This window comes from Panthera pardus, unplaced genomic scaffold (assembly GCF_024362965.1).
Source record: "Panthera pardus isolate Hobbes unplaced genomic scaffold, ASM2436296v1 HiC_scaffold_17, whole genome shotgun sequence".
Lineage (NCBI taxonomy): Eukaryota > Metazoa > Chordata > Mammalia > Carnivora > Felidae > Panthera > Panthera pardus.
The window spans coordinates 121,459,718-121,485,157 of NW_026526732.1; the positions used below are offsets into that span (position 1 = coordinate 121,459,718).

General features: G+C 50.7%; 1 protein-coding gene across 4 annotated transcripts in view; it reads left to right on the forward strand.

The window, feature by feature from the left end:
- The first annotated feature begins 626 nt into the window (after positions 1-626).
- Positions 627-25,440, forward strand: part of GFOD1 (glucose-fructose oxidoreductase domain containing 1) — a 113,850-nt gene continuing 89,036 nt past the window's right edge. The window contains exon 1 of one of the 4 annotated variants that reach the window (XM_019420095.2): positions 627-1,722. In XM_019420095.2, the coding sequence (XP_019275640.2) occupies positions 1,470-1,722 (253 nt within the window). In that variant the 5' untranslated portion in view covers positions 627-1,469. The other 3 variants (XM_019420096.2, XM_019420101.2, XM_019420100.2) reach the window with 3 other exon arrangements.

Below are 25,440 nucleotides of genomic sequence, written 5' to 3' on the forward strand. Positions count from 1 at the left end.
GACCCCTCACATAGCAGGGGCTGGCCTCGCGGGGGAAAGCAGAGCTTTTGTTAAGACGACTGGGAGGAGGAAGGCTACAGGACCTTGCGCGCGCGGCGGCAGGGGTGGCGCGCGACTGGAGCGAGACCTCTTAGAAGGAGAGAGAACTCTCCAGCCCGCAGCCCAAACTCTGGAGCCTAGCCTGGATTCCAATGGCAGGCCCGCTGCTCACCTATTGTGTGACCTTGCGCGAGTCACTTACCCTTCCCAGGACTCAATTACATCACCAGTTAAGTGGGTTTCCAATAACCTTAAGGTTAGCGCGAGGATTCAGAGAGAATGCCTGGAAAGCTTCCCTAGTGTGTTCTGGGCATATAGGCTTCGCTCCCGCTCCGTCGCTCACACCTCGCTGGGTCCCCCGCGCTCCTCCTCCCAGGGACGCACGCCTAGCCCATCAGGGCGCGCCCGCGCCGGTGGATTTATTGGCCCGCTTGGGGCGGGGTTTGGAAGAGGCGAGGAGGGAGGGAGGAGGTGAGGGCGAAGAAAGGGAAGCGGCGAAGGGGCCCGAGGCGCGCGGGGCGGGGCGGGGCGGGGCGGGGCGGGGCGGGGCGGGGCGGGGCGGGGCGGGGGAGGAGCCGGGCTGGGTTCCTGGGCCCCGCGCGGCGCGCTCCGGGAGCCCGGGGCGGCGGGGGCGGGGGCGGCGCGCGGCGGCCAATGGCGCGCGGCGCTGCGGCGGGGGCGGCGCGGCGACACCCGGCTGCTGACAGCCAAACTCCCCAACTCCGCCCTCGTCCCCGCGGGATCCCGGAGCCCGAGCCGGCCTGGGGCCGAGGCCGCCCGAGCCGCGCTGCGAGCGAACATGGCAGCAGAATGAGAAGGCTGGCGCCGGGTCGTGGCCGTCGGCGCCGCGCTGCAGCTCGAGATCCGCGTCCGGCGCCCTGCGAGCCGCGCGCTTAGCCGGCCTCCTGGTGGCCGCTGGATTATTTCATTCGGAGCCGAGGGCGGGGGAGAGAGGGGGACCCCGCAGCCGCGCCGGTCCGTGCTCGGGCAGGGTGTGCGACTCGCCGGCTGCGGAAAGCACGCGGGAGAGAGCGGGTCCCGGGCTGCGGCGGCGCGGGCGCGGGGATGAGCCGGCCATGGGGCGGCCTCGGCGGGGCTCGCGGAGCCGGCCGGCGCTGCGGCGGGGGCGCTGCCTGAGCCGGGGCTCCGCGGGGCTTCGGGGCCTCGGGCGCCCCGGGGGGGTCCCTGCCGCCGCCCCCGGGAGGGACGGGAGCCCCGCGTGGCGGACACTGCAGCAGACGCCGCACTGAGGCGCCCCGAGCCTGCTCTGCCTGCAGCTCGGTGCGCTCTCGGCACCCGGGCGCCTTGCCCGGTGCACGGGCTGCTGGCGCACCGCGGCGAGCCGGGCGCAGGACTGGCTACACGGGGGTGTGTGAGCCTGTGGGACTGGAGATCTGAGCTGAAGCAGAACCCGGCGGACCGGAGCAGCCATGCTTCCCGGGGTGGGCGTGTTCGGCACCAGCCTCACGGCCCGTGTCATCATCCCGCTGCTGAAAGACGAGGGCTTCGCGGTGAAGGCGCTGTGGGGCCGCACGCAGGAGGAAGCGGAGGAGCTGGCCAAGGAGATGAGCGTCCCCTTCTACACCAGCCGCATTGACGAGGTGCTGCTGCATCAGGACGTGGACTTGGTGTGCATCAACCTGCCGCCGCCCCTCACCAGGCAGATCGCTGTCAAAACCCTGGGTGAGCGACCCCCTCCCCCCTCCCCTGCAGCCTTCCTTCCTTCCCTGCTGCTCTTCTGCTCTCGCCCCCTCTTCATCCCCGAGGCTTACGAGGCATCTACGCCGGCCCGGGGACCTGAGATGCCACAGGCCACTCGGAGCTCCCTCCTTCCTCATCCCCGGCCTTCCCAGCCTCTGCGCTTCTCTCCTCCCTTCTGGCACCACCTGGACGCGCCTTCCCACGTGTGTGGCGCGGAGGCTGGAGGAGGCGTGTGTTCCCGGGATGTCGACCAGGCGGATCGGATGCCGAGGACTGGGCATGGGCTGCTCGGAGGGAGAGGAAACTCAGTCCCCAGCTGTGTCTGTAGTGCCCCGAGTGTGTGCGTGGGTGCGCGCCTGGGAGAGGCGAGTGCGCGCCCGGGAACACCCGAAACAAGGGCCCCACACGTGTGTCTGGTTTTCCTGAGGGCGGGAGACTGCCTGATCCGGAGCAGCTGTGACGTCCTGCCCGGCCAGCTTGCTTCTTTCTGCTGTTAGTTTGGTGTGAGGTTAGAATTTGACGATCAGCTGGAATTACTAAGTCTTGGCTGTAAGCGAGGACGGCGGGAGTGGTTAGATGGGGCGGGGGGAGAGGGATTTATGGGGACGTCTTCCAGGAGGTCGTGGGTTAGTGACGACCGGTTTGATAAAACCAGGGGGATTTAAGTGTCGAGCGTGGCAGCTCAGGAGCTGCCTTCTGCGTGGGTTTGGAATGATAGGTCTTGAATTTTTAGGGGACGAACGCAGCCGTTCCAGAGGCATGGGTGCTTTGTGTGGGAAAAGGCCCCGCGCAGCCCCTTTCACGTGGGAGCATGTACTAGTCCCTCCTTAATAACCGTGGGGAAAGTTCCCAGGTCTGACGTGGGCAGGGAGGCTGGGAACGGGCTCACCGCCCCTGGCCATCCGGTCCCCCCACCTGTATAACCCAGGCAGTCTGAACAATCTCCGAGCACAGAGCAGCCGCAGCTTTGCCGTGCCCAGGGGAAAAAGAAGCGTAATTTTGTCCACTGGCAGTCCTCACACGTACCTAAGACGATCCCAGCAGTGTCCCTGCCTCTGGAACCCGCCCAGAAAGTGTACCGCCGGCCCTTGAAAGTTGGAATTTTTATCGATGAGGAAAGAGACCAAGCTTATGGCCCAGGACGCGACATTAAAGAAGTGTTTCAAGGGAAGGGCAGGGACAGTACCCAGAAGTCCATGGTAATTTATGTAATCTGGGAAGGCGTGTTTTATTTTTACGTTTTAATGGGCGCGGATTAAGGGTAGATGAAATGTATGTATATTTTAATTAACTGCAGAGACCTATGACCGGAAGGTAGAACTCTTTCTTCCTAGAAAACCATTTGTTTAAAAAAAAATTAGGCCATTCTGCTCTGGACTCAGACGGGACATCTGATCGAATTCCTGAGGAGGCTGCCCAAGCCTGTCCGTTTTCATGTCAATTTGATTAGGTTTCTGACCTTTGTTTATTTTTCTTTGGCCTTGAATTGAATGTCCTTGGGTTCTGGGCTCTCTTTTCTGTCTGGTGTCATATATGTGGGATAGCTGACCTCTGTGCTTACAGTGGGTCTGTGCGCTATCAAATAGGTCATAACCCTCCTGTGGCCTGAACCTATTAGGACAGTTGGTATCCACCAGGTTTCTACTGAAGAGCTTATGCCTGGTCATATCAGACAGACCTTGTAACATCGCTTCTCCCCACTATGGCAACGCAGCCCTGTCGGTCAGCACCCCTAAGGCGTATCACCAGGAGAGTGGCAATTTGGGGGACAAGGATGTCCCTGTTTCCTGACCAACTCTTGTACTTCAGCCCAAAGAGCATTTGGTCGGAGAGGAGGGGTGCACCTTATACATTTCTGGATACTTCTGTTCTTATTTGCAATAATCCCCGTGACTTCTTTTTTTCCCTTGACAAGACTAACATGAGTTACCTCTTCAAAGCCAAGCAAAGAGGCTTCAGAAACAGACTTAGTTTAATAAGCATGACTAAGGAATAGGGTTTTGTGTATATGTTTTGTAGGAAGTTTTGAGCTTTTTTTCTTTTTTTAACTCCTGATTTTGCAGGTAACTTGAGATAGGTTGTGATTATCGAAAATGAAGGGGGGCATCGACTTTAGATGTGGCCGAATGTTGGTCTCATGCCCCACATCGTCTCTCCTGGAAAATCCCCAGGCCACTCCCGTGGACGATGGACCTGCAAATATGCAGCCTGGTGGTCATCTTGGTATGCTTTGCTGTCATGGTTAGAGGTTCAGCACATACAACACAGGAAGTGAAACACCCCAGACAGTTAGAGGCCTGGTTTGGCCGTTGGGGTTTATAGATGCTAGAGTTTGCCCGGAATTGAAACAAGCCGGTTTTGGGGCGCCTGGGTGGCTCAGTCGGTTGAGCGGCCGCCTTCGGCTCAGGTCATGATCTCGCGGTCCGTGGGTTCGAGCCCCACGTCGGGCTCTGTGCTGACAGCACAGAGCCTGGAGCCTGTTTCAGATTCTGTGTCTCCCTCTCTCTGACCCTCTCCTGTTCATGCTCTGTCTCTCCCTGTCTCAAAAATAAAAACCAAAAACCAAAAACAAAAAAACGTTAAAAAAAAAGAAGCCGGTTTTGACGGGTCCTAGTGAATTGGCCTTCTTTTGGCAAAGGCTAGGGCTTTGAGTTGCTGGCCCAGCAGTGGCCAGTGGTCTGTGGCCGTCTATCCATACTCATAACTGGTCTCAGGCCTGTCAAGGTAAGGGTTTGGTCTGGGGACCATCGAGGAATGACACTTGGAATCAGTAGAATCACAGGGGCACTTGGGTGGCTCAGTCGGTTAAGTGTCTGACTCTTGGTTTTGGCTCAGGTCGTGATCTCAGGGTTTGTGAGTTCGAGTTCTGCATCGGGCTCTGCATTGACAGTGTGAGCCTGCTTGGGATTCTCTCTGTCTCTCCCTCTCTCTCTCTCTCTCTCTCCCTCTCTCTCTCTCCCTCTCTCCCTCTCCCTCTCTCCCTCTCAAAATAAATAACCTTAAAAAAATAGAATCACATACATCCTCCTTTAATTTCTAAAAATTCCCTTGAAATCCCTGCTTTGGTGAACTAGGCATTTCTCTGTTGTAGAGACTTTCCTGCCATTCTTTTGTACAGTTTCTCCAGTGCCCAGGGCTGCCCCTTATTAAATACCTACCCTGTGCCGGGCAATATGGTAGGTGCAGTATGGAAAACGTTTCATTTCATGATGAGAATGGTCCTCTGAGATAGATGTGGTGCCCATTGTACAAGTGAGGCAACTAAAATCCAGAGACCCGAGTGGAATTGCTCAAGGGAATACTGCTGGGGATTTGAACACCACCATTCTGCCTCCCTGGAGTCCTTTCTTCCCCCTTCCATCCCCTAACCTTGCTTCTTTGCCTCAGTTCCTTTTCTCAGATCGTGGTAGCTCGGGTGAGACTGTAGAATTATCCTTTATTCCTGTTTCTCCCACCCATGGAATTAGTTCCCTCTTATATCTGTTCCTTTTTCGCTATCATTGCTTCCTCCAGAGAAGGAACTGGCTCCGTACCTGGGCTTCTGAACTAGGTTCCAGCCTGCCCCTCCTCGCCACTGCCTCCATTGTCCACGCTGCTGCCAGAATTTCCTTGAAGAACTTTACACTCGGTCATGTCACTGTGCCCCCCTTGCGTCACTTCTAGGAAGAGTCCCAAGTGCTTGGCATGTCGGGCAAGAGCTGGCCTCGGGTGAGCCTGCCCGGGCTCATATCCTGCTGGCTATTCTGGAACCCCATGAGCTTTAGCTAAACCCCAAACTACTAGTGTGCCCTTGAATGGACCCCTGTTTGATTATATGTCCATGCCTCTGTCTGGAACACCTGCCTTGTGAGGGTTGCCTGTTCATCCTGGAAGAGTCTGCCCTTGGGTTACCTCCTCCCGGAAGCCTCCCCCTTTCTCCCTCTCACCCCTCATGTACCCTGCGGTGGTCTCAGCACCACATGCCCCCCATCTTTCCCCAAACTGATCGTAGTGCATCGCAGCAAACTGGAGGCAATCACTCTTACCAGTTTTGAAGATCTGGCTGGGTATGTATTGGCAAACATGTGGGTGAAAAATTCTAAAACCTTTTTTACGTAGCTGGTAACATTCCATACCATACGTACTGTTAATATACTTTTGTCATGCAACAATGTTAATCTTGAAAAGACACACACACACACACGTACATATTCATATATATGTATATAAAAACCATCTGAAAGTATCCTTTTTCCTATTTTTGGCTGCATAGTATTTCATCATATGGATAAATCAACATTTATTTAACCAGTTCCCTATTACTGAGCATTCGGGTTATTCCCAATCTTTTGCTTATACAAACACATAGTGAACAACCTAGAACCTGTGTCATTTTGCACATCCACGAACGTGCTTGTAGGACAAATATGCCAGCGGCTGGTCAAAAAGTATGTGCTCATTTCCTTTAACAAAGATGTTGCCAAATTAACCGGCGCCCAAAATGACACTGCTGTTTGTCCATTTCCTCGTGTGCCTCTCTCTCTGCAAGCTCCTTGCCTGCCAGGTGCCTGAAGGCTTCTGAACTAGGTTCCAGCCTGCCCCTCCTCGCCGGGATGGTCTCACTCACCTTTTGTGTCCAGATCAGCACAAGCTCCCAGCCAGCCTTTGGGGTCAGTCAAAACCTGTCTCCAACTTGCCCTGCTGCACCTGGAGTATGCAATGAGCCACACGCTGGCTCCCTAGGTCCACTCTTGTTCCTTATCCAGTCTAGTCTCTATACGATAGGCGAGTGCCGTCTATCTGTCTATATATATAGATGGCACTGTGTCATTCCCTGCTCGGAATCTCTCAGTGCTATCTCCTATGGCACTTGGGGTATCATTCAGCTTTCTTGGCCTGAGTGGCCCTGCCTAGTAATCCCTGTCACCTCCTTGGTGACTGTCCACTCTCCCCGGCTCACTACCCTCCAGCACCTTGGGCCGTTTTGCTCAAACACACCAGCCTCTTTCCTGACTCTGGGCCTTTGCAAACTGGCTTTTCCCTCTGCCTGGAAGGTTCTCCCTCACTCCTCTGAATGGCTAGCTCGTTCTGACTTCACGTTTCAGCTCCGATGTTATGTCAAGAGAGAGGCCTTTCTGATCCTCCTCTTCCAACAAAAAGTTCTTTCCCCCACTTCTCAGTTCTCCCTCTGCACCCTCTTTATGTTCTTTGTAGCGCTGTTGCTGTTCGTATGACCTCTTTCCCTTGCTAGTTCTCTTATTTGGTATTTATCTCCCCATGTGGAAAGAAAGTTCTTTGAGGTAGAGCCTGCGACTGCTTTGCTCTCCGGGGTGGCCTTATCTCCCCTAGACAGTGCCAGGCGCTGAGTCACCTACTAGGCACCCTGTAAATATTTGCTAAATGACAAATGAATGCCTTTTTAATGAATGAATGGATGCTTGGGGAAGGCAAAAGGTTACAAAGAGGATGGGTCCATCAGTAAACCACGCTTTGCCCTGCACGCAGTAGCCCAGTTTCTGTCTCCCAGACACTCACACGCGGTCTCACCGCCTGGAGCCCTTGTCAAAAGGCAGATTCCAGGGTGGGACCCAAGATTCAGAGTTTCTATCCAGCCCCGCCTCCCTCCGCCGGGTGGTGTGGATGCTGGGACAGCCGGACACAGAGATGTGATGGCTCTGTGCCTCTGGGAAAACAAGACCAACCTGGCCGTGAATAATTAAACTGGCGAGCGGGTTGGGGGGGGGGGGAACGGTGTTAAAGTATCTGGTGCCTTTGTGTGTAACACGACGACCTCTGTTTTCCTGGTCCCTGCCCCAGTTTCTGGAGCTGGGGGAAGCCTCTCCGCGGGATGGGAGGCTCCTTTGGGATGGTGACGAAGGCTGTGGAGTTTCTCTGAGCTTTGATGGTGCTGCACGTGGATCTTGCCCGGACTTGTTTGGCGTCCTCAGCTCCATGCCCTTTGCCACCCCTGCGTCATAGTGTCTGCAATTGCTCAAGGCGGACAAGGGCTGCCGGGACAGAAAACGGGGATGGTCGTCATGGCCACACGCGCGGAGCTACGGCTGTAGATAATCAGACATCATTTTTGCACTTGGAGGTCATCATTCTGAAATCCCAGCAAACCCCGCATTTCCAGCTCCCCCCTCGAAGTCACTTCGGGATGTTTTCCTCTCTGAACACAGGGTGGAAAAGGCAATGTGCTCTTCTCTCTTGAGTTTCTGCCCACTCAGCACTGAGTGCCGTGGTTTGGGTTTATGGGTTTGTTGTAGGGTCGAGGACGCCCTGGGGCGTTATGTCTAACCATGGCAGGAATGACTCTGTACTGTTAGGAAAAGTCAAGGTTCACCAATCCCAATCCATCTAACTGAAATTAGGTGCAGTTGAGTGATTATTTTGCTGATGATATCTGGCTTTGAAAATGTACGATTCTGCAGAAGATTAAACGGAAATGAGAAAAAGCCAAAGGAAGAAACTGGACATTTTGATGCTGAAACTAGGGAGGAATAAAAAAAAAAAAATGGTGGAAGTAAATAGCTTGTTTTAAAGGTTTCACCAAGAAGGAAATACACAGGCAATTAGTTACATATTTTGATTGAGGGCCGTCGTGGCCTGTCATTGTAGACAACATTGTGATTCGCAGAACTGGTGATAGGGTAGGTTGGCAGGTCACAAGTGTGTAACCATCCTTGTCGAGCCTCAGGTTTCTGGCCAACAAGATGGATTTAAAGATATTATCTTGGGGGCGCCTGAGTGGCTCCGTGGGATAAGCGTCCAACCCTTGATTTCAGCTCAGGTCATGATCTCATGGTCATGAGATTGAGCCCCATGTCGGGTGTGGAGCCTGCTTCAGATTCTGTGTCTCCCTCTCTCTCTGCCCCTCCCCGACTGACTCTCTCTCTCTCTCTCTCTCTCTCTCTCTCTCTCTCTCAAATAAATTAAAAAAAAAATCATACAAGGTTGGTGTGACAAAATGAGAGGGGGTGTGTAAAGAGCCCACGCCCCCCCACCCGCTATCTGCCTAAACTCAATAAATGTTATTCTATTTCTTCTTGATGTGATCAATTCTTCAACCTATTCCAAATGGTACTTAATTTTTTTGTTTGTTTGTTTTTAATATGAGAGAGCAGGAGCACAAACAGGGGAGGGGGGAAGAGGGAAAGCGAGAGAGAATCCCAGGCAGGCTCCACGCTCAGTACAGAGCCCGACGCGGAGCTTGAGCCCACGACCCTGGGATCACGACCTGAGCTGAAATCAGGAGTCGGACGCTCAACTGAGCCACCCAGGCGCCCCCGACCAGTGGTACTTTTGAAGATTTGTTTATCATATTTTTCAAAGAGGTGATTCCCTCCTGCTAGATTCGGAAAATACAGTTGAAAGTTATTATTGTCCTCTTTTAGAGGAAACGTGCATAAGCCACGCTTCACATGTGGGATTTGCTGAGAATACAGTACTTGCTTCACAGATGCATGATCTAGAAGGTGCTGATGGTGTTCCCAGGAACTCACCACACCTGTGGAGATTCATCATCCCCTGCGAGAAGGATGCCGGGTCCTCCACGGAACTCAGGGGCAGGGGCATAGCTCAGGTCTCAGGAGGCGCCTGGCAACTATGAACTCCTGGAATTTTATCGTTTTTGTGCTCTGCTTCTCTCCACGTGTTGGCCTCATCGCCTGTCCTGCTTTAAACCACCTTTCTCTGCCTTCCTGCATCCATGTGGTGGACAGAATACCAAATATGGTGTCCAGGACTCCCAAATGCAGTTATCACCGGTCCCCACTTCCCCTTGTCCCCTCTTGTGTCTAATGCTTTCCCCTGGCCCGGTCTTTTTGGAGGTTATCTTGTAACATGGGGGACCCATCACGAAATGCCGTGGGGGACCCTCTACTGCAGGGAAGTGGGGGGGTGGAGGGACGACAAGCGGGCGTCCCAAGCTGGGCCCCACTCCCTCAAGGTGCTAATTCTAAGAACACACACTTGGGTGAAGGTTTTACAAACGTAGACGTTTCTGGATACCGTGGGTTCTTTAGCCACGTTGCTGAAACACACGCTCAGCACTTGCCGCTTTTATAATAACCGCAGTAAAACAGCGGACAGAAGAAACACGTGTGTGACGACCCAATGCCAACCTTGTCATTAGTATTAAGTTCAGGGAGTGTGTGTTTGTAAAATATGTGATGGGAGAATGGATAAACTTGACCGGCTCCATGGGGTTTGATGGCCGAGCACCTTCTGCTTGGCACGTGCCAGAGGCGGACTGTGGTGAGCGTAGGGCCTCCAAGGAGTCAGGAAAAGGTTAGAGCTTCCTGGGGAAGAGGAATTTCTACCTTCAGACTGCCTTCACGCTGCAAAACTCTTCCCTAGGCCTCCAGCCTGCTAGTCTGCCCTGCAAATTGGGGACCTGCCGGTCCCCATAATTGCATGAACCAGTTCCTTAAAAATAAACCTGCCTTGCCCTCACTCCCCGACCCGTAGTCCCTCCCTCCTCTTCCATTCCCTCCCTTCTCGCCCACTCTTCCCTCTCACTTTCCCCACATCCTTCCCCCCTTCCCTTCTCCCTTTCTCCTCCCCCCCCCCCATCTACCCGCCCACCCCATATTGGTTCTATTTCTCTGGAGCCCTCTGATGAACACACATTTTGCCTGGATCCAGTCCACCTGGCCAGGTGAGCTGGGCGATGTCACCCAAGTGTGGATCTGGCAAGACTCCTTGGTGCTGAAGCTGTTCCATTGAGTTCAGCCGGTGAGTGTGGGCCCCGAGGAGAGCACTGTCTGAGCTTTGTCCTCTAGAACGGGAAGACTTTGAAGGCAAAAGATCTTTTTGGTTTAGACTCCAACAAGGAGGGGCGGGAAGGCTTTAGAACCCTCGCTGCTGAGAGCCGCAGGGACCCTGACCAGTTCTACCTCTGTCATCCAGGCTTTGGGGAAGCTGGCTTCTCAGGTTTAAGCAAGCTTAGGACGCCCTGGAGTTTAAACTTTCCTTGAGAATTGTTAATGCCCCGTGAGCATTAAAAAGTGCAGGAAAAAAAAAAACTTTACAATGATAGGAATTGTTTTTAAAATTTCTGATTTCCAACTGCAACGGCTTTCATGGTACCGAGAGGCTCTTTCAATTAGCATGATGCCCATAAACTGAAACTGTAGAGTGTTGAAGCCCCAGTGAAATGGGTATGTAGCTTTCGCATTGCTTTTTTTAAATAGCTTTATTGAGATAAGCTTTATGTATCACAAGAGTTACCCATCGAGAGCCAATGATTTCTAGTAAGCGTATACCATTGTGCAAAAAATTTTAGAACGCTTCCAACATCCCCACACGTTTCCTCCTGCCTGTTTGCAGCTGGCCCCCATTCCCACCCCAACCCCCTGGCAATCCAGGATACGCTTTGTCTCTGTCATTTGGCTTCTTCTAGAAATTTCACATAAATGAAGTCCTGTAGTATGTAGTCTTTGGTGTCTGACTTATTTCCCCAGCATGTTTTTTGATGTTCATCTGCATCGTTGCGTCTATCAGACATTCATTCCTTTTTCTTATTGCCTAGTAACCTTCGAGTAAAATACCACATTTTGTTCATCCATTCACCCTCTGATGGATGTTTGTACTGCTTCCAGTTTTTAGCTATTTTTTTTTTTTTAAGTTTATTTATTGTGAGGGAGAGCAAGAGCTGGGGAGGGGGAGAGAGAGGGGAGAGGGAGAGAGTCCCAAGCAGGTTCCGCACGGTCAGTGCAGAGCCCGATGCGATGCGGGGTTTGAACTCACCAACCTCGTGATCGTGACCTGATCTGAAAAGAAGAGTCAGACGCTTAACTGCCTGAGCCACCCAGGCGCCCCCAGTTTTTAGCGATTATCAATAATGCTGCTTTGAACATTTGCATGCAAGTCTTTTGTAGACCCAGGCTTTTTTCACTTCTCTTGGATACATATCTAAGAGCGAAATTGCTGGGTTGTATGCTATGTATATATTTGCCTCGTATGTACTATTCTGTATTCCCACCAGCTATGTAGGGATATTCTAATTCCTCTACACCAGCACCAACACTTGGTATTGTCAGCCTTTTTGAGGACAACCATGATAGTGCATAGAGCTATTGCATTATGACTTTGATTCGCATTTCCCTAGTGAGTATTGATGTTGAGCAACTTCTTGTGTGCTTACTAGCCACTCATGTATCTTCAGATTTCTTGAGCAGTTTTTTTTTTTTAATTTTTTTTTTTCAACGTTTTTTATTTATTTTTTTGGGGGACAGAGAGAGACAGAGCATGAACGGGGGAGGGGCAGAGAGAGAGGGAGACACAGAATCGGAAACAGGCTCCAGGCTCCGAGCCATCAGCCCAGAGCCTGACGCGGGGCTCGAACTCACGGACCGCGAGATCGTGACCTGGCTGAAGTCGGACGCTTAACCGACTGCGCCACCCAGGCGCCCCTCTTGAGCAGTTTTACATTGAATTTTCTTCTTACTGTTGAGTTGTAAGCATTGGTTTTGGGATCTTGCTGTGTTGTTCAGTTAGGGGTAGATTTTTTGGTTTTTGAATACTTTCCTTTCTTCTTGATTTTGGAACTAGATGCAGCTGAACTAATTCTCCAACCTAATTAAGATGAGCTTTGCCAGATATTCATGGAAATGGTTCATTATTTAGAAAAGCAAGACAGCCATGTGAGCGGATGCTGATGTCTGGGGCACCAGCATTGCCCCAGGCCCTGATAATGTGCTGAAAATCCTTTTTTTTTTAAGTGTTTATTTTGAGGGGCACCCGGGTGGCTCCGTCAGTTAAGCGTCCGACTTGGGCTCGGGTCATGATCTCACAGTTCATGGGTTCGAGCCCCGCGTCGGGCTCTGTGCTGACGGCTCGGAGCCTGGAGCCTGCTTCGGATTCTGTGTCTCACTCTCTCTCTGCTCCTCCCCCGCTCGTGCTCTGTCTCTCTCCTTCAAAAATAAATTAAAAAAAAAAAAAAAACATTAAAAAAATTTTTTTAAATGTTTATTTTGAGAGAGAGAGAGCAAGAGAGAGCGTGCACTCATGCACACATGAATGGGGGAGGAGCAGAGAGAGAATCCCAAGCAGGCTCCACGCTGTCAGCACAGAGCCCAACACGGGGCTGGACCCCACGAACCATGAGATCATGACCTGACTCGAAATCAAGAGTCGGACGCTTAACCTACTGAACCGCCCAGGCTCGCCTGCGCTGAACGTTCAGATTTCCAATTTGAAGGTGATCTGAGGGGGCCCAGGACCCTTCAGTCGCCTATTCTGCCCACTGTCTGCAGAATGTTTCTCTTCTTCATTCACTTCTCTTTAATAAATGTCTTTGGATGCCTATAGCACTCTGTTAGCTGTCACCAGCCCACCAGCCGTGCCTCAGATGGTAAGATACAGTCTTTGCTCTTGACCGAAGAGAAGCATACGCAAACACGTAACAATGCAATAACACGTATCATGAAGTAGAGTGAATTGTGAGACTGTGAGGCCGGGAAGTGTTTGCTGGAGGCAACTGAATAACCCCCCAGATGTCAGTGTTGGGTTAAGGGTCAGCCACCTGGGAAGCTCCCCAGTGCCAATCCGCAAAGGGTACTAACGCGAAGGAGAAAAAGCAGAGAAAAAACCCAGAGAATTCCCCCCACAAAAGGTGCTATGTGTGTGAATAAAAGACTTAGAGCAGAGAGAGACTGGAAGGCGCGTCCTCTAACAGCTGCTGAATTACTGCTGTGCTCTCTTCTAGAAGGGCTGGATCTAGAGGCTGGATGATGTTCACTGCCGAGCTTTGGTTTTGCTGAGCGGGGAACTCGGGTTTGAGGTTAGAGAGGGAAATGAACAGGGCCTGTGACGACAGGCCACGCTGGTCCCCAGGGCCCTTCTCCTCAGGCAGCCTGGGTCCCAAGGGAGGTGGCCCTGCCGATAATGGATGCTGCCTGAAAGCTGAGGAAAGAGGAATTCTGAGAGCTGAGAGGGTCCAGGAAGACCTTCTGGAGGAGGTGGGGCTTCTATGGACCCAGAAGAGAGGGTAGGATTTAAATAATTGAAAAGGAAGATATGGAAGGTTTTATGAAGTAAAATCCTTTTCAAGGAACCATCTGGTTCTGGGACAACACTCTGAGGAAAATTGTGTTTCGTATGACTGACCACTTAGGACAAAGAGTAGTTTAAGTATGTCCAAAATTTACTGGCTCCTGGGTGGCTACCCACTGGCTCTTGGGTGGCTCAGTCCGTTAAGCATCCAACTTTGGCTCAGGTCATGATCTCATGGTTCTTGGGTTCGAGCCCGGTGTTGGGCTCTGTGCTGACAGCTCGGAGCCTGGAGCCTGCTTTGGATTCTGTGTCTTCCTCTCTCTCTGCCCCTCTCCCCCTTGTGCTCTCTCTCAAAGATAAATAAACATTAAAAAAATTAAATTTAAAAAAAGGTCCAAAAAAAAAAAAATTGTTCTCGTCTAGAATTAAAAAAATTCTTCTTTGCCGGCAAATTGACTGCCCCCCCCCCCCCCCCCCGCCACATCAGCAGGAAGTTCCACTTATATCTTTCTCTCCCCTGAATTCCAAACGGTGACAGTCACAGATGACATGGCTCTGGGGTAGGCAAAGGGAACAGCTTGCAGGATCATTGGAAAGAACCCCCTCGAGAGGAACACAATGGCGGCCTCATGGGGTGTGAAAAGAGCTGTAAAAATCCATTCAGCGAGAGACCTTGTTAAAAATTTTTTTTTTAATGTTTATTTATTTTTGAGACCGGGAGACAGTGCGCGAGTGGGGGAGGGGCAGAGAGAGAGGGAGACACAGAATCCGAAGCAGGCTCCGGGCTCTGAGCTGTCAGTACAGAGCCCGATGCGGGGCTCGAACCCACGAACCGTGAGATCATGACCTGAGCCGAAGTTGGATGCTTAACTGACTGAGCCACCCAGGCGCCCCTCAGCAAGAGACCTTGTAAAGACAGAAGCTGGCTGTGTGATGGGGTTGGGGGCCATGCTCTGGTGGAGAGTGGGGTCCGGTGAGGACAGGGGGAGCCTGCTCAGTTTCTGGGTCTGTGCGTGTCCCTGTGTGATACAGGGGAACCCCTTTTGGTACAGGGGTCAGTGCTGGGGTGGGGCTGTGATGCAGGGGTGGGGCTGTGATGCACCACAAGAGAAAGGATGAAGGAATCTCCTTGGAGAAGAACACTCCGTGCATGATATGTGGACGCACATGTCAACCTCAGGAAAATAATGTTTTTCTAACGTTATTCAGCTTTTGAGAGCAGAGTGTGAGCAGGGGAGGGTTAGAAAGGGAGGGAGACACAGAATCCGAAGCGGGCTCCAGGCTCCGAGCTGTCAGCACAGAGCCCGACGCAGGGCTCGAACTCACGAACCGCGACATCGTGACCTGAGCCGGAGTTGGATGCTTAACTGACTGAGCCACCCAGGCGCCCCTGTTGGGGGAGATGGTTTTAGGGAAAGGCCACAGTGGGGGGGATCGGTAGTTAGTTCTTGCCCCGGGGTCCGGTAGTCAGTCAACCGAGCCTTGCTAGCTGAGTGCACTGGCTGGGCTTTTAAACCCCCCACCCCCCTCTGTATGACACATTGTATCTCTGTTGCTTTATTTCAAAAGGAGGAGTTGCCTGTTGAATCTTCTGTTAACCTGTAGAAAGTAAAGTGAGGCACCGAATGCTTGTTCTATCATGAGCGAAGTTGACCAGTTTGAAGAGGCTGCCCGTCACTCTGCTTGGGCTTGAGTCCTGGTTTTGCCACCCTCTGAGTGGCCGCGGACCCTCTACTTAACTCTTCTGAGCCTCTGGTTCTTCATCTGTAAAACAGAGTTAATCAAAGTACCTAACTCTGAAGGTTGCTGACTTAATCAGGGATTTGTTTGTTGGTTGGTTTTTAAACATAATTTATTGTCACATTGGCTTACCTACAACACCCAGTGCTCATCCCAGCAGGTGCCCTCCTCCATGCCCATCCCCCACCCTCCCCTCCCTCCCACCTCCCATCTACCCTCAGTTTATTCTCAGTTTTTAGGAGTCTCTTATGGTTTGGCTCCCTCTCTCTCTTTTTTTTTCCTTCCCCTCCCCCATGGTCTTCTGTTAAGTTTCTCAAGATCCACAGATGAGTGAAAACATATGATATCTGTCCTTCTCTGACTGACTTATTTCACTCAGTATAATACCTTCCAGTTCCATCCACATTGCTGCAAATAACAACATTTCATTCTTTCTCATTGCCAAGTAGTATTCCATTGTGTATATAAACCACATCTTCTTTATTCATCAGTCGGTGGTCATTTGGGCTCTTTCCATAACTTGGCTATTGTTGAACACGCTGCTGTAAACATTGGGGTACATGTGCCCCTCTGCATTAGCACTCCCGTATCCCCTGGGTAAATTCCTAGCAGTGTAATTGCTGGGTCATAGGGTAGTTCTATTTTTAATTTTTTTGAGGAACTTCCACACTGTTTTCCAGAGCAGCTGCACCAGTTTGCATTCCCACCAACAGTGCAAGAGTGTTCCCATTTCTAATCAGGGATTTGTTTAAAGTGAATACTCAATAAACATGAGAATCCTGCTTTATCAGGACTTACTACAGTGAGCTACTTACTATCTATTCACTCTTCCCTTGAGCAGGTATTTATTGAGCACCAGCTATATACCAGGCACTGTCTAGATCCGTGCTTTGAAATGTACTAGCCATTCGCTGTACCCTTGTATGTAGCTCTCTGTTTTTTTTAAGTGGCTCTTTACATGTACATAAATTGAAACTAAATCAAATAGGCAGCTCGGTTCCTCGGTTGCCTTAGCCACATTTCAAGTCCTTGAAGGTCCCACGTGGCTGGCTGATGGCTTCCATGTTGGGCAGTGCAGCATAGAACATTTCTATCATTGTAGAAAACGTTCTGTCGGATGGCGCGAATCGAGGCTGGGGAATCAGGGGCGAACGTAGCACTCATTTATGCTTCATCTAGATGCGGATTCTTGAGAAATCCAAACTTTTGGGTGTGTTTCCTTTTCTCCCAGGAATAGGACGATAGTCTACACAGTGCATTTGGTCTCATGAGTAATTCGTAGAACTTTGAGGTGTGGGCATGACCTCCTCTATTTATTAGTAAGGACTCTATTATTATTTTTTTTTTAATTTTTTTAATGTCTATTTTTAAGAAAGACACAGCACGAGTTGGGGAGGGGCAGAGAAGAGAGAGGGAGACACAGAATCCGAAGCAGGCTCCAGGCTCTGAGCTGTCAGCACAGAGCCTGGCCTAGGGCTCGAACTTAAACCGCGGGATCATGACCTGAGCTGAAGTCGAACGCTTAACCAACTGAGCCTCCCAGGCGCCCCAGTAAGGACTCTATGATTAACAAGATGGAGATGTGCCGGCTGTGGAAAGTTTCCTAAAATCCCCATTAGATGTTGGGAGTGGGTAAGCAGGTGGATGACACCCCTCCTCACCGTGGGGTCGTCACAGGTACTCGAGGTCCTCCTCCTTTCAGCCAATCTGGAGCCCATAGGAGAGAAGCACAGCGGGCAGGGACTTGTCACAGGTGCCTTGATCCCACAAGAACCGAGAACACTTGCAGCCAGTTCCTGAGGGTGTGCTTTGGGGGAGAACCCCGACTTCACGGGAAGGTTGCTTCCTCTTCTCCCACCAACACACCAGGGGAGATGGGGGTTCTGCCCGCGTGCCTCCTCTCTCTGTCCCTGAAGCCGAGGGGAGAGGCTGAAGAAGTGCTAACGCGCAAAGCCTCATCGAATAGGTAATTCCTTTTTTCTAATTATAATTGTGATTTTCTCCCCCTCCCTCTGGGGGAAAGCAATACCCATTATTTAAAAATAATTTTTAAAAAAGTTTTATTTATTGATTTTTGAGAGAGAGACAGAGAGAGTGAGCAGGGGAGGGGCAGACAGAGGGGGGGGGGAGAGAGAGAGAGAGAGAGAGAGAGAGAGAGAGAGAGAGAGAGAGAATCCCAAGCAGGCTCTGCACTGTCAGCACAGAGCCCGATGCAGGGCTCGAATTTCACACTGTGAAATCATGAGCTGAGCCCAAACTGAGAGCCGGACTCTTAACTGACTGAGCCACTCAGGCGCCCCCAAAGCAATACCCGTTTGCCTGAGCGTTGCTTTGGGGCACCGGGACTCGAAATTCCAGCTATTTGGAGCGTGGAGGGCGAGGTGAGTGTGCCTTGGCAGGGGGCGTGAGCACACGCGTGCCCCGTGCCCCCCACAGAATGTCGCTTGCCTGAGGTCAAGGGCAAAGCGGGGACTTGAGGTGACTTGTTACCGAAATGTGCCGTTCGCGGCCCCTCTCCTCACCTGCCTGAATGTGAATAATCCAAAGTGGGCGGTGGAAAGTGCGATTTTTTTTCTCCCACCCTGTCGCTTCTCCTTTTCCAGTAGTGCTGGGGCCCCCGAGGAGAGGAAAAAGCAGCAGGCAAACACACGGAGGGGAAAAAAAAGAGTGCCGCATGGTTCTGTTTGTCTACACTTCTGCTCCTCCTAGCACCGCCCACGTGGGACATTTGTTTACACCGAATGGCACTGTTCTCAGAGCGTCCTGGGGGACAGGTTTAGAGCCCCTGGGGACGCAGCCTGTCTGACTTCATGTGCACAGCCGTTCACATCTAGGACACACAGGCAGGCTGGCTCTCCCCGGGAGGCCCAGGGGTACCTCTGTGCTGTTTTGTCTGTGGAACTGAGACCCGGCTGCGTGTGTGTGCGGATCTGACCCACTGGGCGCCACCCACAGGCTGCCTGTAGGGGGGAGGCCCAGGGGTACCTCTGTGCTGTTTTGTCTGTGGAACTGAGACCCAGCTGCGTGTGGGTGCGGATCCGACCCACTGGGCGCCACCCACAGGCTGCCTGCAGGGGTGATTCCGGCGGGGGTGGGGTGGGGGATGTGCACCGAGCGGCTGACACTCGCTCTTCTCCTTTCCAGCCCCCCACAGCACCCCCATGGCGAAGACCATACTGGCAGCCGTGCCTGTCACTTCCAGGTGCTGGGGAAGCCAGGGGGATTGCTCCGGTCCCATCCTCTGCCGACAGTTCCCTGCTTGGGTATCAGTTTTCAAACCAGTTCAGCATTTGTATCCACCACCCATTTGTTGGGTGCCTACAAAGGGTACGGCAGTATTCTGGACCATGAGGGGGTGAGGAGAGGTCAGACATGTACAAGACACGGTGTCCACTGTGAAAGAGCTTATATTCTTTTTTCTTTAAATTTTTTAATGTTTTATTTATTTTTGAGAGAGAGACAGACAGACAGACAGACTGCACGTGGGGGAGGGTCAGAGAGAGAGGGAGACACGGAATCCGAAGCAGGCTCCGGGCTCCGAGCCGTCAGCCCAGAGCCCGACGTGGGGCTCGAACTCACGGACTGTGAGATCATGACCTGAGCCGAAGTCGGATGCTTAACTGAGCCACCCAGGCTCCCCTGAAAGAGCTTATATTCTATCCAGAAACTACTCCTCACCCTTTTTTTCTTTTTCTAATTTATTTTTCTTTTTGTTTGTTTTTAAAAATTTATGTATCTTGAGAGAGGGAGAGAGTGCTTGTGTGAGCGGGGAAGGGGCAGAGAGAGAGGGAGGGAGAGAATCCCAAGCAGGCTCCACGGTGTTAGTGCACAGCCAGCCTCGGGACATGAACCCACAACCCTCAGATCATGACCTGAGCCGAAAGTCGGACGCTTAACCGACTGAGCCACCTGGTGTACCTTTTTCTTCCTTCCTTCCTTCCTTCCTTCCTTCCTTCCTTCCTTCCTTCCTTCCTTCCTCCCTCCCTCCCTCCCTCCCTCCCTCCCTTCCTTCCTTCCTTCCTTCCTTCCTTCCTTCCTTCCTTCCTTTTAATTCCAGGATCGGTTCCCATCACTTCGAAATGAGCAGAGGAACTGACGTTTTATCGAGCCTCACTGCGTACCCGAGTCAGGCGCAGTTCAGTGCCCTCTCATTCCCACCCCACAGCCAGCCTTCCAGGTGGACAGTTAGCATCTCCAGCTTAGAAGTGAGAAGCGTAAGTGTAGAGGGGTTAAACGTCACGTATCATTGATTCTAAGGCACATGTTTTCACACTTCCGCATCTACAATACAGATCTGTCTTCCAGTCGATGGCACGTCCTAGCTGAACTGGCAGAGTCTTTCTTTCTTGGTAGCGAGTAAAATCCTGGTTGCTCTGGGCCGAGGGCAGTGTTTTTACCTGCAGACGTCCCCTAGGGATGTGACCCATAGTCGTGGGCACAGTAGCCTCCTTACCGTCCTGGAAGACAGGAGACACAAACCGACACCCTCCCCCATATCCTGGCTTCTGGGAAGTCCCCAAGTCCCGGCCTGTGTGTGTTTATTATTGTCGCAGTACCTTATGGTCACCACCCCCAGGTATGCAGCGAGGTCTGGACTATTCCATGGCTGACCTGAATTGAGAGAGCAGGGCCAAGGACGACAGGGGGAGGAACAGCCGATTTCGCTGCTCGCTTTGCACACCTTGGACTTGATCTGCACAGCCCCCACGTGCTGAAATAAATCAGGTCCCGTGGCGGGCTTTCAGTAAGTCATTTTCCAGAGCAGCTGATGTGAAAAGCAGAGAAGCAGGAGGGAGACTGGCTGGGTGATTTGTGTCCTTGGTAGGCTGTGTGGAGTAGCAGAACGGGGGGGCACTTCTGGCGGGCAGAGCGCCGTGACAGGCCTTGCTGGGACCTATCTCCCGATGCCCCAGGGAAACCGAGCCTCAGAGTGGTGGAGTGGCTTGTCAGTGTTCACACTGCTAATCCAACCTAGGTCTCCAGAGAATGTTCCTTTCAGCTTATCAGATATTTACTCACTGGGGGCGCTGAGTTTCTCCAAGAAGGAGTCAAATGGGGAAGGTTGACTTCTGGGAAGCCGTCCTAAGGAAGGAACCTCAAATAATAACTATGAAGAGACCTGCATACACAGTAATGTTTAGCGAAGCCTGATTTATGTTATTGAAACACTGGAAACCAACACAGACGTTCCACAGCGGGGGAACAGTTATGTAAAGATGGCAAATACAGCTGGTTAAATACTTAATAGACATTGAAATTAGGTGTGGGAAGACTGCAGCCTTATGGGGAGTTTTTATGATATAATTGTGCGTAAAGACAAAAAGAAACAGAAATGTTTCCATATCCTGATGCTGGCTTTTTGGAAGCACACACATGCACATACACACCCAGAAAATTAAAAGCCTGGCAGATAATAAGCCAAAATCCTAATGATGGTTATTATGGGGTTGTGGGATTATGGGTGGTTTTTCCTCTCCAAATTGTCAATTTAACAAATTTGATTTTAATGGAAAAAATAAATTTATTTTTCCAAAAAAAAAAAAAAAAGAGAGAGAGACAATAGCATGGGGGAAAATTGTTTGGTTGGGGGTGACTGATTCTTACCTTCTGTGATTTTTTTTTTTTTTTTTTTTTTTTTTGATCTGGGACGGCTCTCCCCAGGCACATGCAGACATTTGTGGTGAAGCAAAACTTTGTCCAGCATTGGCCGAAGGGAAAATTAGCAATCTTGTAGGAAGTGGATACATAAAGGTCAAGGAGCTCTGCTGGTTTTCAGGGGGATAATTGGATGTGACTCTGAACCTGGGGAGAGCCGTAGCCTCTCTTGGTTGTAGGGTAATTTATTTGTAATTCTAGCCGTGTACAGCCAAAACCCAAACACAACCCTGAAGAGGGCTGTGTGGTAGCATCGTTTCTCACTGGCTTCTGAATTTGGCCCAGAGTGGAGAGTGATGCTTTTGTCGGCTTCAGCCTTCCAAAGGAATATAGGAGTGATGTATTTGCTGCGTTTACATTTCCCCATTTCTTTGGGGGAAGTTTTCTACTTAGCCAGACCTGCACTGGTATACATGGGAAGCAGCTTCAGAAAATTCGTTACAGTCTGCTGGAGCTACCCTCTGGGCCATGGGGATGGTGGTGTCTTGGCCTGGGATCCCGGACAGGTGGTTCTTGTCCCGATACCACAGCGAATTAGCTGTGTGACCTTGGGCAAGTGACCTCACCTGTTAGATCTTCGTTTCCTTAACTGTAAAATGCAGGTGTCACAGTCGACTTACGAGTCCCTGCCCGTTCCCACCTTGTCTGTCTACTCCAGTAAAACTTACTTAAAAACTTGGCACTTACTGGCCAGAATTATTTGGTTTGGTAAATGTTTTTAAGCACCGTGTTATTACTGTTGTTGCCAGATTGTTGTTTAGTTTGACTTTTTTTTTTTTTAATCTATTTCACAAACACACATAGCTCTCCTTTATACCAGGAAGCAGTTTTACCCTATCTTGGGGGCAAAGTGGCATGATTGGTGTGGCTTAAGGGAAGGCTTTTTGCCAGCTGTGTGTGTGTGTGTGTGTGTGTGTGTGTGTGTGCCTGCTGATGTGCATTGCGCCCTTGATGGTATGGTTTTTTTTTTTTCTTCTGTTAATGTCACTGCTGAGAACACATCTGTATGTGTAGTTGCTGCTACCAGCTGTCAAGCTGGTAATTCTGTGGAGTTCAGTATAATTTCTGGGCACAAATTTATCGGCACAGTGTGTGTTGGGGGTTAGCTTTTTCTGCCATGCCTCATTAGGCAGATTGTGCTCTGTTGCAATAAGGAAAGATGTAGTTTTGCCCAAAAAGAACTCTTGCACTGTCAGCAACAGTAGAGATATTCATGTCAGAGGAATGTTCATGTCAGTGTCAAAGGGATGTTCATCCCAACCAACTCCGCGCCTGAAATTGTACTGGGGACAGTTTACAGGAGGCCAGAGGGAGGGGGACAAGAGAGAATGTCACTTTGTCATCCTTGAGTAACTGACGTCCATGCTGGTACCAAGATGGGCCCCTCTACACGTCATCACCCTTGCTAAAAGAGCACATGATGTGGCTGAGCAGTGGAGGGAAGCCTGCTGTTACTGTTTGTGACCCCTGGCGGCAGGATGAGTGGACCTCACCAGGTCAGCATCAAGATAACACTCAGGCAGAGTCTTGAAGGGTAATAGCTATTTGCTTCCTAACTCAGATTAGGGAAGCCATGCCATATGGCAAAGACACTAAGAAGGCGTGGTAATAGAGCATCTTGTACCTTTCACAGAAGTTATGTAAGCAGAGATCGGGGACCAGTACAAAAGGAAGAAGCCAGTGGGGGTGTTGTCTCTGTTGGCATGGGACGTTTTTGGGTCACCCTAGACCGGGCAGTGGGGATGGCTCCTGTCTTTCCCAGCACTGATTTTACATTGGGCTTCAGTGCTTGACGGTCATTATAAATGGGAAGGGTTCCTGAGATCCAGCCTAAACTGAGTGGCTCTTTCAATCCATAGAGAATCTTGTCAGTTCTTCTTTACAAAGGAGACAGTTGGTGTGACAATGTCCTTTGTCAGCTGGGTGTTGGATGACCCAGGTTTCGTTTTAAATTTGCTGATCATGCATATAGATCTTTTTTCTCTTTCATTAACATGTTCAGGGACACAGGAAACCTTGGTAGGGTCCTGTTCCTGATATTAACTCGCTCTGTGCCCGACACAGTCCCTTGACTTTGCTCTCTCGATTCCTCTTATAACAATGAGGGGTTCATTTATGGGGGTTCTCCAATGTGGCTGCCCATCAGGAACCCCTGGGAAGGTTTTGAACATTCTGATGCCCAGGCTGTACCCCGGACCAATGACATCAGTCTCTGAGGGTGGTCACTGGGCTTTGGTATATTTTAGTGGTCCTCACAGTTAAGGAGCTTTGTTTAACACAGTGATTCTCAAACTTTATTAGAACAGAGGAAATTATTCTAACAGAGGAAATCAGGGGGTGTTTTATAGACGAGGTGGTATTTGAGAGAGCCTTGAACAATGAGGAGGCTTTTTTTGGACAGAATATGAGTGTGTGTTAGTCAGGGAAATGTCTGTTTTCCCAGAGAAACGGAACCAATGAGGGATGTGCGTGTATAAAGAGAGAGATTTATTTTAAGAGATTGTTTTGTGCCGTGGTTGATGCTGGATGCTGGCAAATCTGAAATCTGCAGGGCCAGACAGCAGGCTGCAGACCCTGGAAGAGTCAGTGTTGTAGTTCAAGTTCAAAGACCAGTCTGCTGGCCGAATTCCCTCTTCTTTAGAGCAGACCAGTCTTTGTCTGTTAAGACCTTTAACTGACTAGATGAGGCTCAGCCACATTATGGAGAATAATCTGTTTTGCTTAGAGTCTGCTGATTTCAAGGTTAGTCCCACCTAACAAATACTTTCACAGAAACATCTAGAATAATGTTTGACCAAATATCTGGGTACCATGGCCTAGCCAAATTAACACATAAAATTAACCATCACAGGGAGGGGGTATTTCAGTTTTTTTGATCTCTGTGAATTATAGGACTATAGCTGGAAATAGAGGAGGTTGTGGTCCAGGAGAATAAGAATGATTTCTGGGCACTTCTTAATTTTTTTCTTTAATTTTTATTTATTTTTGAGGGAGAGAGAGAGAGAACACGAGCAGGGGAGGGGCATAAACAGAGGGGGACCCAGAACCCAGAATCCTGAGCTGTCAGCACAGAGCCCGATGCGGGGCTCAAACTCACGGACTGGGAGATCATGACCTGAGCTAAAGTCGGACGCTCAACCGACTGAGCCACCCAGGCGTCTGGGCGTTTCTTAATCTTTGCTGTTGATGTTCTGACAAGTTTTGGTTCTGCTATACATGTAGAAGAGCCAGACTTCATAAGCCACAGAATCTGTGTTTGCTCAGTGGGTCTGTCTGCCCGCCCTCCCCTCTGCTGCTGCTCATGTGTGCGGGCACTGGAGCCTAGACAAGTGTCTGAGCCTTCCAGTTGCCTGGCTGGGAAACAGACAAATAGGGAAGAACACACAAGGAAAGTCAGGTCTGGAGAAAAACCCGTGTGTGGTGCTATGGAGCAAGCATTCCGTCTCACTGTCTTGTGATTTGAATCATCTGGAAAAGGGGAAGAGGAATGGGAGCAAAAATACTTAAATATCTAGAGACAAGGATCCCACTATAATGAGAGGGCCCGACGTTCTCTGACTTTGACCCGCAGGAAGGAATACATTTACACTGTGGCCTAGTGGATATACAACTATGAATACATAGATATAGATAATGTGTGTATGTGTATCAATAAAATTGCATACAACTGAATAATTACCTGGCATTACCCGTATTTCATTGGCAAATGATGCACTATGATATTTTCTATTCTCTTCTATTTCATTATGGATAAGGAAAGCTGACTCTGTCCCACTGAACCGATTTCATGATGCTTCGTGGGTGGAAACCTGCAGTAAAAATGAGACCCAGACCCTGGAGGAGTGAAAGAACTTAGAGAGTCTTGTGATTCTAAGTGGCTCTGTCCACTAGAACTTTCTGTGATGATGGAAATGTTCTGTTCTGCCCTGTCCAACACAGGCCCCATGTGTCTGTTGAGCACATGAGCCATGGGCAGGCAAATGAGGACGTGAATTTTATCTTTTATTCCATTTTATTTTTGTTTTTAATGTTCATTTATTTTTGAGAGAGAATGAGAGCGACCGAGCAAGAGGGGGAGGGGCAGAGAGAGGGGGAGACACAGAATCCTAAGCAGGCTCTGGGCTCTGAGCTGTCAGCACGGAGCCCGACGCGGGGCTCGAACTCACGGACCGCGAGATCGTGACCTGAGCCGAAGTCGGACGCTTAACCGACTGAGCCACCCAGGCACCCCTATTTTATTCCATTTTAATTGATTTAAATGTGAGTAGCTGCATCTGGCTAGTGGCTCCCGTGCTGGACAGCGCACACCTGGGATACCGCCCTGCT